General features: G+C 42.3%; 1 protein-coding gene across 1 annotated transcript; it reads right to left on the bottom strand.

The window, feature by feature from the left end:
* Positions 1-1,546: 1,546 nt before the first annotated feature.
* eif3s10 (eukaryotic translation initiation factor 3, subunit 10 (theta)) lies at positions 1,547-12,273 on the bottom strand. The gene is made up of 22 exons (XM_042434105.1): positions 12,077-12,273; positions 10,033-10,223; positions 9,799-9,935; positions 9,452-9,615; positions 8,853-9,052; positions 8,389-8,597; positions 8,130-8,301; positions 7,826-7,930; positions 7,591-7,689; positions 7,369-7,485; positions 7,018-7,203; positions 6,463-6,810; positions 6,244-6,348; positions 6,047-6,160; positions 5,805-5,927; positions 5,557-5,710; positions 4,951-5,135; positions 4,016-4,098; positions 3,448-3,917; positions 3,158-3,290; positions 2,853-3,058; positions 1,547-2,396 (listed from the first exon to the last, which is right to left on the bottom strand). The coding sequence occupies exons 1-22, from the start codon at positions 12,123-12,125 to the stop codon at positions 2,227-2,229; spliced, it is 3,720 nt and encodes a 1,239-aa protein (XP_042290039.1). The 5' UTR covers positions 12,126-12,273; the 3' UTR covers positions 1,547-2,226.
* Between the last annotated feature and the right edge of the window lie 434 nt (positions 12,274-12,707).

Here is a 12,707-nt window from a genome sequence, read left to right on the forward strand (position 1 = left end):
AACATATTTTGTAAGGAAATGTTCTGCATGTTGGATAGTTTTGTTTTTTCTTTTTTCTTTTTTATAACTAATGTTATTGGATTTTCTAATTGTCTGCATACTCACAACTGCCTGCCTGCATGTTTGTATTTTCCTGAGTTTCACACAGCTCAGTTGAATGCTGATCAGACATGAAGCAACACACTTTGCCTGCTTTCACTGTGTGCAGTGTGGCGCCCCTCTCCATGGTGCTTTACCGACCTCTAGTGGTCACAAACAAGCGTGAAATAATGATCAAATATTCCCCAAAACACAGTCAGAGGATCTGTAGGTACCAAGAGAGGCAACAAATGAAGAAATGTTCAAACTCACTAATATGTAGAAGTTGTTGTTCTTCAGTTTACACAGACCACCAACACACTTCCTCAAGTTGTGTTTGCACATTTCACAATTTGTCAGAGGTACAAAAAGGATTCATTTCTAATAACTTGGATTTATGTATAATAACATGGTGTTTGTAAATCAATTATTCTGACATATTAAGTCAACGTTTCCCGAAGATTTGTGGCGCTTGTGACACTTAAACCAAAGCGATGGTTACTTGTAGCTCCTTGATGTCGTTAGGTTGGAACCAGTTCAGTGGAACCAGTTTTTTTCTCATCCTTATTTAATTTATTATTCATAGTAATTCACATACGAGGAAACAGATCTGAGTAGAGTCTGATTTTATTTTTACTTTGTGTCACTGAAATATGTTTCTGCTTTTCCAAACAGTATTTCCACAGAAGACTTTTTTTTTGCATGTCACTGTAGAAAAGCACAGGTGTAATTAATAAACTTTATGATGGATGGATGGATGAATTCAATTGAGCTGCTTTAGTTTTAGGGTCCTGATATTGTTCACGCTGGCTCACTGTCACACTTTCAAAGCACACTTGTATGAACAGAGCCATTGTTAATATTAGTAGTGACACTTGTACTTTTCCTACTATTGGTAAGTCAGAAAGTATGTTTTAAAAAAGGCCTAACTTCTGAAATTTATCCTGTGACCACTTGACCGGGGTCTCAACCTCCAGTTTGGGAACCACAGTCTTAAGTGACTTATTAAACTTTTTTTTCTACAAACCAGGAGATCCATTGATATTGAACACATACAAGAATAAAGTCACTCCCAAAAAATGTCTGATGCATTATTCCAGTCTCGAGCTTTCAGCTTCACTTAAAAATCATCATCAGGAGCAGTCTGATATCAGGAAAAGCTTTGAGTGTTGTGTTGGTTACATGTCACCAAGTACTTTCTTATAACACCTGTGCAATTTAATACAACAGCTTCTTTTATGAAGCTTATACATTTTCACTTTTTGTTGACATTGTCAGAAAGGTGATAATTATACGTTATTATTGAGGTGATAGTGGGTGCTGGTGGTTTATTGGAGCGCACTATATTGAAAAGTTCCTGATATTTTGCCCCCTCTGGACTGGACAAAACCTCAGCAACACCACACTAAAAACTTCTGTATGTGCTGCAATCTTTAATGATAATATTGACTGAGACAAAATGAACAAGTAAGCGGTGAGCAAACATCTTTATTAATAAAGGCTTTATCTGTACACATGCAACCTGGTTTGATACCGTTGATTGCAGCGGGAGATAGAAGCACACACTGTTTATCAGGAGACCAATTGAATATTCTAAGCATGCACATCAAAATGGAAGTTCCACTCATTTAACAGGTTATGAAGTATCTGAAATATTACATGAAGAGCAGAGATCACTGAAGCAGATGACAGATTTATCATCGCTGCCATAACAAGAGTTGTGGATCTGTGCTGTAATGTAACATACATTAAATGGTTAATTATTTAAAAGAGGCAGTTGGTGATATAGTGAAGTTGCATTGAAAGCTGTTGGTACACTGGTTTTCAGGAGTCAATTTCACGTGATCATTTTGGGTGATAACACTCCTAACCACTGGGGGCAGTCAAGTCTACAGTAATGGTTTGCATGGAGGCCTGAGTGCACACATTTCATTGGTTGATGGTGTTTTGTGTGGTGGTGGGGTCTCTGGTTCAGAACTGCTGGAAGTCAAAATAAAGATGAAAGGAAAACATTTCCCAGGAAAACTACTGTCTACGAATATTTCATTCATTCAAAGGAGCAACGCACAGAAGTATCAGAAGCTTGTAGTCATATTTTTCAAAACCAATTCATCATTAACTGAGCCAATTGGATGCAGACGTTGGGATTCAGCGGCGGACAGTAGTCCAGCCATCATCATCTGTCTCGTTCTTAGTGCGACGAGGGTTTTCTTTGTCAGTACGCCAGGTCCTATCTCCCTCAACCTCACGGTCACGCTCCCTTGGCTGGTCCCTGTCCCGTTCTTCCCGCTTATCACCTCCACGGCGCCAGGAGCCTCCTGAGGAAACAAAGCTGCTCATTAGGAAATGTCCAAGCACTGATGTAACATTTTTATAAGAACAACCTGAGTTCAAAAGTTTATTAAATTTGTCTGAACTGGGTATCTTGGCGGGAACACTCAAGCATTAATTAAACAGGTAAATAGTGACATCTGCTGGCTGAAAACGACACTCCACTTAATATACCCAACTGTTTGGAACTACGAGAGTGCTGAAGCGTTAAGAAACACCTATTTTACCATGTAGATCCTGTCAAGATCATTGTGTTAAGATGGCTGCTATAGTGTAATGAGCTTCATTGATCAGAGTATATCTGACAAATCTGAAGCCTGAATGTTGTGCAGAGGTGCTCAGGGTTTTGTTCACCATATCAATAATGTCACAAATCTTAAAAACTACAGTGTGTGTACAGTGTGTAATGGTTATGGTCATTCTTTGTTAACGCTCTGCTTTACCTTCATCCTGCTCTCTGGGTGGGCCTCTCTGTTCATCATCACGGCGGTCTCTATCACGGCGGTCACCACGGCGATCTTCACGGTCACGGCGATCATCTCTGTCACGACGATCATCGCGGCGATCATCACGGTCAGTGTCCTCTCGGCGAGAACTTCTCCAATTGCTACCTTCGTCTGTGCCCGCTCTCCTCCAGGTGTTCTCCTCTCTGAATACAGAGTCCCACCATTAACAACTGCGACAACTCACTAAACAAGTCACTGATTTTCTTTTATTCATTTAATGCATTTATTCAGGTCAGACCCACCTGGGTGGAGGACGGTCCCTGAAGCGGTCACTGGATCTTCCCTCTCCATCATCATCATCCTCGTCATCCTGGGCACCACCACGAGGAGGACCCCAGCTCTCCTCCCGGGCTTTCTCCCGCTCACGCCAACCACCTGCAACAGAAGCAAACGCTTGTCACACCGTTGATCAGAAAGTTCTTACATTTAGACACAAAACTGCTGAGCAGCTGAATGACTGAACAAACCAGCGTTCAGTTACATTTTCAGACATTTATATCATTTGTCAGGAGCTGAATGGCTGCATGTTTACCAGGTCTGCCGAGAGGCTTCCAGGGTTTGGCGTCATCACCACCACGACGGGGTCCGTCATCCATACCTCTTCTTCCACCTCTGTCATCGTCTCCTCTCCTGCCCCAGTCATCATCAGCCCCACGCCTGAGACCCCTGGAGTCATCCATGCCTCTACGTGGACCTCGGTCGTCATCAAAGCCACGCCTGGGACCGCGATCATCATCAAAGCCACGCCTTGGGCCACGGTCATCATCGCCACCCCTTCTTGGACCGCGGTCATCATCAAAGCCTCTGCGTGGACCTCGGTCATCATCCATTCCTCTACGTAGAGGACGGTCATCATCACCGCCACGACGTGGACCTCGATCATCATCAAAGCCCCTACGGGGTCCTCTATCATCTCCGCCCCTGCGTGGACCATCTCCTCGCCTGAAGGGCATCTCTCGGTCCTCCCTGTCGTCTCCCTCACGACCCTCTTGTCTCCAGTCCCTACAGAGACAGCACAGGTACCAATAGAGCAGCCACTCATAGTTTGATCAGGTTAACAATAAGCGAGGAGGATTATGTTATGAGTTATCAACACGCACCTGTCAGGCACAGGACGACGCCAGTCTGAATCACCTCCCTCAGTGCGCCTCCTCCATCCTCCCTCCTCCTTCTCACCCCAATCCTGTGTAAAAAAAATAAAAGACATTGCACCATTAATCAGGGTCATTCAAAGGTCTGTATGCCTACTTTGCTTCTTCACAACAAGGCACTGTAATATAAATTAAATTATGACCATAAATATGCAAGAACTGTTTTAGCCTGAATCCATTATTCTGCACTTGTTCTTTGAACACATGCAACAATACATTTGGGCTCCCTTTCATCACAGCTTCATATTAGGGAAAAGACAATCAAATGTTCATCCTCTTGTGTTATGTAACTGATGGATAGGCACCATTATCTTGCAACTGATTATACAAAGGTGCAACTTTTGCTTCGAACCTTTCAACTCTGTGTTCAGACAAACTTTGGTTCTCAGCCCTTTCTTTCATTTGAATGAGGTCAGTTCAGTGATGCAGTGGGGGTTCAAATAAATGCAAACACATATTCCTGGTAGATTATTTGTAATGTTTACCTCACAATTGTTGCAACAAATGGTAAAATCCTGTCTTACAGTATAAACCGCTGTGCAGTGTTTTAATGTCTGACAAGCCTTCAAACTCATGGATTTGTTACTCAAACTGGACTTCCTAGATTGTATTTCATGTCTCACCAACAGCTGAGGCAACAAATCCCCATCAACGTGGACCCCGGCGTTGTTTAAGGCAGGGCTGTTTTCAGTCTGAACACATACTTTTTTGAAAGTCTCTTGTTCATAGAGTTACTTCTATCCTATGCATCATGATATTATAATTATCCTGAGAAACATAATGATAAAATACTGCACGTTTACTTTTTATTCCCGCGCCTACTTCATACTTATATGAAACATTAACTGAGACTCAACACTTGCACACTCTGACCATAAACTTACAGGCTTGGCTTTCTCCTCTGCAGGGCCCTTTCTCTCCTCTTCACGGCGGCGTTCGCGCTCCTCAATCTCCTGCTGACGGGCACGCTGCTTCCGCTCCTGCTCCTCCAGCTTGCGCAGACGCTCCTGGTACTCCCTCTCCTCCTCCTCTCGCTGCTCTTGTTCCAGGCGCTCACGCTCCTCACGCTCTGTGACAAACACAGGAAAATAAACTTGATGCATTCAAATTACATAAACTCTGACAGAATAAGAGCTACTACAACTTGCTCTGATAATAAAAAAGTGGCACACTTCGCTCCTACAGCTGGTGTGTCCACAATCAGAAAATAGAACCAAGGACTTCAATAAAAAAAATGAAATTTAATGTTCTATTTGCTTCCATCATGTCCAGCTTCACTTGCATGCAAAGTCATGGAGACAAATGGAAATGTACTGCTGGGTGACAACTTTACGACTGAACAATTTAATCACTAATGCCAACTTCACACAATATCCTCCATTTTGCTTGCTGATGCAAAAAGTCAGTTCTCTGTTGCATATGAAATCCCGCCCCTACTTTATCTTGATTGGTTGGCTTATCGCTCACATGTGTAAACAGATATCAATTACCTTTCTTGAGCTGCTCCTCATGGATACGTTGTGCCTCTTCCTCTTTCTGGCGGTAGAAAGTGTTACGCCTGTCCTCTTTGCGCTGCCTCTTCCTTTCTTCCAGACGCTTCTTCCTCTCCTCCACCAAACGCTCCTGGAATGCCTTCAGTTTTTCCTTTTAAGACAGCAAACTGTATTTGAAAACACTGCTAACTCTTAACATAAGTTGCTGCAGGAACGAAATAGCATCTCTTCTCTTCTTATCTTACCTCATAGATGAAGCTACGGGCAGCAGTGATTTTGGACAAAAAGTTTTCTTTGTCCTCCATCATCCTGGACATACGCTTCTTGTGCTCCAGAGCCTTCTCCCGCTCAACTTTCATGTTACTGATCTACAACAAAACAAACCAACAACAAATTCTTACATTCTGGATAGTGTGTCAAACTTCCTTTATATATATATATGTTTGTAGTTTAGATAATTTCTCAATCAGTTGGGTTTTTTTAATACCCTCTCCTCCTCCTGGAGCTCCCACAGTTCCATGTCCTTGATGCGCTGCTCCTCATAGGCCTTTTTGATCAGAGGAATTTCCTCAAGCCGTTTTGCCCTCTCAAAGTAGTCAATCTGGAGAGAAAGAGAGAGAGAAAAATTAACATCCAATTCACATGTAGATGACAGATGCTTACACTAATATATCACTCCCTTACCTTCTTCTCCTGGTTCTTCAGACGCTCCTGAAGTTCTTTCTTCTCTTTCTCCAGCTGCTCCACCTGCTTAGCCATGATGAAGTCAGGATCCAGCTCCTCCAGGTCCTGTAAAAAAAAGAGGCAAAGTTTCACCTTTTAGACTTTTTACTAACATGACTTATTGCTGCAAAAATTAGTTCAAACTTATGGATCAAGTCGGCTATATTGGCTACATTTTACCTCAATATCAATATCCTTGAAAGCTTTAGCTCCGAGTTCAGTCTTCTTGATTTGCTCCAACCGTTCTCGCACAGTCTTCTTCTTAATCTGCTCATGCTCTTGCATGATGCGTTCCTTCTCCCTCTCTTTGGCCTCCTGGCGCAGACGCTCTTCCTCAGCCTTACGGACCTTCTGCATCTCAGCCTCCCGCTGCTCGAGCTCCTCCTTCTCCCGCTGTATGTTGAGACTCTCCAGGCGCTCCTTTCGCTCCTCAATGGTCTGTCTCCTAGCCAGGATACGCTGGTGATCCTTGCGGGCATTTTTCAGATAGGCAGCGATGGCCTGCTGGCTCTGCTCCTCACGTTCTTGCTGAAAAGGGACAAATGGGGTCAAATTGCAATTAAGAGTTGAGGAGTAAAGCAGCGTGGATTATGCCAAAAGCAACTAATTATGAGTGAGACTTCAACAGTGCATGAAGATACAAATATGTGCATGTTAGTACTATGTGTCAGTAAGACGACCGCTAATTCTGGTCATTGATCAGGTGGCTCTGGTCCATTACGAAGCTCAACTCACCAGGATGGAGGCGGGCTTGATGACCTGGATGGCCTTGGCCAAAGAGGCAGACATGGCAGTCAGCTGGTTCCTAATCTGCTCTGAAGGCATGTTCTGCAGGAAGGGACCAACTGGAGCATCCTCTTTGGTTGAGTAGTTCAGGTCAGACCCAAAGCTCAGAGTTCGAGAGGTGTGGTCTATTCGGACCTACAACACAAAAGGTGATGTGAGAAAAATAGTACAACACAGTATGACAAATACTCTTAAGTATTCACATGTATCCTCATAACTGTAATAACACTTGGAATGTGTTGGAATAGTGTTAGCTGTTATGCATTCACAATGCATAATCTCACTGGATCATGACCTTACCTGCAGATCACAGTGCCTGGCAGCATCCACAATGGAGCGCTCCAGCTGGAAGGCGTCCACAAATGGAACCAGGGAGGCCAGACGGCTGAACTCAATGCTCTGATAGATCTGTGCAACCTAATACAACGAACACAGAGAAATTAAAATCAATACCATCACAGTGAAGATGTGATTTGAATTTAAAGCATTTCTAACTGAATAAAAAAGGTTGAATAGAATTACTTGTTGCAGGAGCCGCAAGATGGTGTTGCTCTGCAGGTGAGGGACATACTGCTGGAGGTCAGACTCCTTCTCAGCCTGGTCTCTCACCCAGTTCAGCACCTAGGAGGGGAGTTAAGTTAAGGAGAATTAATCTAAAAACAAACAAACAAAGAACTACTACAAAAAACTACTAGGACTACAAAGATAGATGGTATATTTTCCTTCTTATCAAGCGTGTTGCTGCCAGATTGTTTACCTTGGTCACTCTTCCGCTCAGCTTCAGGGGATGGAAGTCTACCTCAAGCCAGTTGTAAAGTTCCTTCACATCAGGTACCACATACTGCAGCAAGTTAAACCTCACCTGGAATGCACACATTATAGACATACATTTCTCATTACACCTTTGACAAAATATTTATGAACAGATAATTTTACAAAGTCAGGTGTAAGCTTTGATTTTCCTTGATAGGAAATGAGTTTGTATTTAATATAAGAAAGTATTCAGTAGCAGTATTGAAACCTAAAACACTTTAAGTTCCTTTCTCATGCTCATGACATACCATGTCATTGATGAGACTTTGGCGGGTTGGTGGAGATTGCAGGCCCAGAAGAGTTGCCAGCCGGCGGTGTTTCTCCACAATGATACCATCCATATCCAGCAGCCGAGCAATATCAGTGCGCTCAGGGGTGATGGGAATAGACAAAGTGGCAAGGAGGACTCTGGTGGACATCCTAAAGACGGAAGGTCAGCGTTATTAACCATCTGTTCTCTGCCAGAGTAAATCATGTGCACTATTGTACAGGTAATGAATACGATACCTCTGCATCTCCTCTTGGGTGAGATTCTTACGCATCTCCCTGGAGAGATGATAGAGCCGGTGGAGGGTGCAGGCGTGGAAAAGAGCATTTCCAGATTTCCAGAACACAGTGGACACCTTGTTGTAGTAGTTGGCCATTAGCTGGGGTTTGGGGGGCTTCTTCGAAAGAGCAAACAGGCCATGGATGTCCTCAACAGCCTTAAAGGCTTCCTGGAAAGAGAAACAATAATTGTATCATTACATGCATCTTCAATTTTATTAATTCTAACACCAGAAGACATTAGAAGTACCATACTAGTGCACAGTCTTTATTCAAGTCTTTCACTACTTATTTTGTATTACTGCTGACTATTTTCCAAAGCATTTCCTAACATTTTTTATATATTCATACTTGTAGTAAAAAGGCTGAGAGATGTGAACACGCTGGTATGGTCAGTTAAGAGACTCAGTATTCAGTGAACAGACCTGCCAGAGCTCCATACTTATGGCGCTGTCCAGTTGCACCAGACGTGTCTCCAGGTGCATGGACTGGCTTTCAGGGTTGTTCAGGTTGATGGCGGTGCTCTGATTGTGGTGTCGCTGGATCTGACCCAGATGCATACGCAGGTTGTCACACAGCTTGCGAAACTCAGCTTTGCGGGTGTACTGAAGGCAGAACTTGAATGCTGCAGAGAAGACGACCAGACATTAATTAAAGCATTTTGTATGTGACATTCAACACCTAATTTCCTGCTCAACTGTTGTTTGAGTCGAGGGAAATGGTAAATGGGAATAATTATTCTGTAAATTAGCCTTGTTATTTACTGTATTACTTTAATGTTATTTACTGTATTACTTTAATATTATTTACTGTATTTCTTTAATGACTCAATAGAAGAAAAAGATACATTTATGATGAAATTTTAGCCTACAACATTAATGTACACATATTCTAAAATGAATTGTGACACTAACACTAATAAATCTAAAATAGTGCCACTGCCATGTAGAATATGTGTTATTGATCAGTAACATCTGTCAACAAGATAAACTAAATGATAGATGGGTATTAAGTGTGTCACTACCTTGCTGGGCAATGTCATGGTACAGCCGCTCCACCTTGGAGTTGTTTCGCAGCAGGTCCAGGCACTGGCGGTAGGACTCCCACAGGAACTTCACCCAAGGAGTGAGCAGCAGACGATCAGTACGATCCTGAGTGTCCTCTCCACTCACAGCACTCAGAAGCACACTGAAGTCACACAACAGGATCAACGTCAGTAACCCGCACACATACAAAACAAGCACCTGCAAACCATCTTGTATCATCAGCTGCACCATAACTGATATTGTACTGTCATGTTAAAGGTAGTTTAACACCACGCATCAAAAAAAAGTGCTCCTAAAAATATTGTGTACACTTGTGCAACCTCACCTCTCTGGAGTCTGGATGTTATCCAGATCCTCGATGTCCAGGACCATCTGCTGGGACTCCTCCTTGGCTGTCTCAGTCTTCTCCTCTGCCAGCTTCAGGTAAGCCCTAACCACATCCTCCAGAGATTTGATATTCACCTAAAAACAAAGACACATTTTACACCTTAACTCCAAAAAGCTGAGGGATAAACCACCACCTGATGTGTGCAAATACCACCACTCTCTCCTCACACACCTGCTGGCAGATGTTCTTGTACTGGTAGAGACCCTCCTTGGCCAGGTGGCTCTTGCGTAGATCCACGCAGAGCTCCAGGTACTTGAGCATGATGGGCTCGTGGATCTTCTGCCATGTTCGATGTTTCTTGCTCTTGATGACATCGTACAAAACATCCAAGGCTGGCTGCTTCTTGCCAACCTCCAGAAACTCTGTGTAAACACATGCAACACAGACAACATACATCAGCGGGTAATTGTTGAAAAGGTCAGCATTAGGTCCTTTAAATAATCCTTGAGAGCGTCTTTGTGGATAAATAAAATAGTCCTTTTCAGTAGGGTCACTTCCACACCACCATCTGTTCAGCTCAGGATCATGTAGCGTTAAGTACCAATTAAGGCCTTGGCCAATCAGGGAGGGACACCAATAACTGCTGTATCCAGTTTTCCAGCTTCATGCTCTGTAGTCAGTGTGTTGCTGATAGTTTACCACATCAAAGTGGTTGCTCTGTTGGCAGGATGTATTTTTATCTCTTTTACAATAATTCCATGTAGGATTCCTTTCATTTAAAGACATTTGTGAGCTGAGAGATCCCATGAGTGTAAGTCTTAACAAATAACTCTGTTGAGAAGTTTAAGAAATATTACTGTTGTTAATTTTTGTTGCCTGTTCAAATCTATGACTTTGGTCAAGTTAAAACACTGTGTATAATTCTCATTTATTTCATTTTATGTATGTGTGGATCAATTTGGCTACAGCTAAGAGGCCTTAGTGCATAACTTTGCTTTCATAATTGAGTAAGCTCTGTTTGCTTCATATGCTACTGTTGTCGAAATTATACATCATTTGAACTAATATTCTCTGTTCAGCGTACTTGTATAGTAGTTTCATGGGGGTGGAATAGGCATAAGCTGCATAATTAATATAATTATTAATGCATGTAATTCCTTCTCTTTATTATGTTGCAGAAACCCTGTCAGTTCACAAATATTGATCTGAACATAGTCTATTACAGAGTGACTTGCATTATATGTGTGTGGTAGTGAATAAAGCAGCATTTTTCCAGTTCTTACCAGACTATATGTGGTGACTACGAATTAATTTGAAGTCTGTTCCTACAGTTGGATGTTTGAGCTTCACTGTGCAGAATGATGTATGTGTATGAGTTTGACACTAGAGGCTGTTTTCACATTAATCTGCTGGAAGTTAAAAGTTTCTGTTTTGATTGAAAATCCATTTTTTTAGGGGCGGGCCTACAAGCATGATTTGTGACATCATTAATAGTTTGAAGCCAATCCTGGTCCAATAGTCAACTTACACAAGTGTTATGGTAAAACATGAAGCCTCCAGTGCACAAACACTGAGAATGAACTTTACAGTTAAGTAAGAGACATCTTATGTCCAACACTTTTAAAATGAACAATATTTGGATATTTATAGATTTAGGGATTTTGAATGAGGGAGAAGGAGTAGATACTATTTAAAGAACTTTAACAAGATAATTTAACTTCTTTTAGAGGAAAACCATATCAAACACACTTAATTTTTATTAAAAGTAGAGTATTTATATAACGTTACACATCTTCAAACGTCTGAAGGAAATCTTTAGGCAACTACACCTAAGGATTCTTTAATAAAGAGGAGGTTTTTAAGCTTGGACTCACGCAACACCTTCTCTGTGACAATAACTGTATAACTACATAACAAAAAACGCCAGAGTTGGCACTAAATCTGCCTGACGTAGTTGACGTTAGGCCCATGTCGGTGCTTAGTGGACGTGACATTAGCAGCAACGTTAACGTCGTGGGAAAAGCGAGTACGGATTATTTGACAGTAGCAGATGCTGTTAATCGCGAGTATTCACGTATATCTAGCGTTTTGAAAGTGTCAATCTGTATAATACGGTCTGTCGTAAGAGCTAGCTATAACGTACAAGATAAGAAAACGGCGTGTCTTCCCCGCCATTAGCGGCTAGCATTAGCAGCTAGCGGTGCCGCTGAATTAAAGTGACGAGGCTAAAACCAGCTAACGTTAGCATGCAGGTCTGACAAACGTTTCTACTCACCGTTCGCTCGTTTCAGAGCATTCTCTGGGCGCTGAAAATACGCCGGCATCCTGCTGGCTTTCTAGTGAAACTCAAAACGGCCTGACTTGAGTGAATTTTGATGAATTTTCACCAGTCCATCCACGCCACGCATTCACCCGCTGCAACGGTGCTGGCGGAGAAAGGAAGGACCTCGTGAGTGGCCCAGCTTAGGGCTGCCAGGTGCGTCAGGCGTCATCCTCCAATCACATCACAGCAACAGACTGCGCTGGGAATCATAATAATGATGTAATTACCTTTATTTGGATAGCATAGTGTTAGAAAGTGCTTCACAAAAAGAACAAAAACAAACACAAAGCAAAATAATATAACCAAAAAAATAACCACACATAAAATTAAGGTTAAAAATAATCAACGACAAAAAAGGGATAACGTTCATGCAGAAAATCAGGTTTATAAAAATTAGTTTTTAATAGCGATTTTAAGGGAGTCAGCGAGGTCGCAAGACAAACTTCATCAGGAAGACTGGTCAAGAGTTTTGGGGCACCGACAGCAAAAAAGTCTTTAGGGTTAAATCTGGATCAGGGACTGTTGGCAGAGTTTTGTTGTGAGATCTGAGGTTGCGTGCAGGTAAAGACCATGCAGTGCTTTA

This window comes from Thunnus maccoyii, chromosome 14 (genome assembly GCF_910596095.1).
Source record: "Thunnus maccoyii chromosome 14, fThuMac1.1, whole genome shotgun sequence".
NCBI classification, from domain to species: Eukaryota; Metazoa; Chordata; class Actinopteri; order Scombriformes; family Scombridae; genus Thunnus; species Thunnus maccoyii.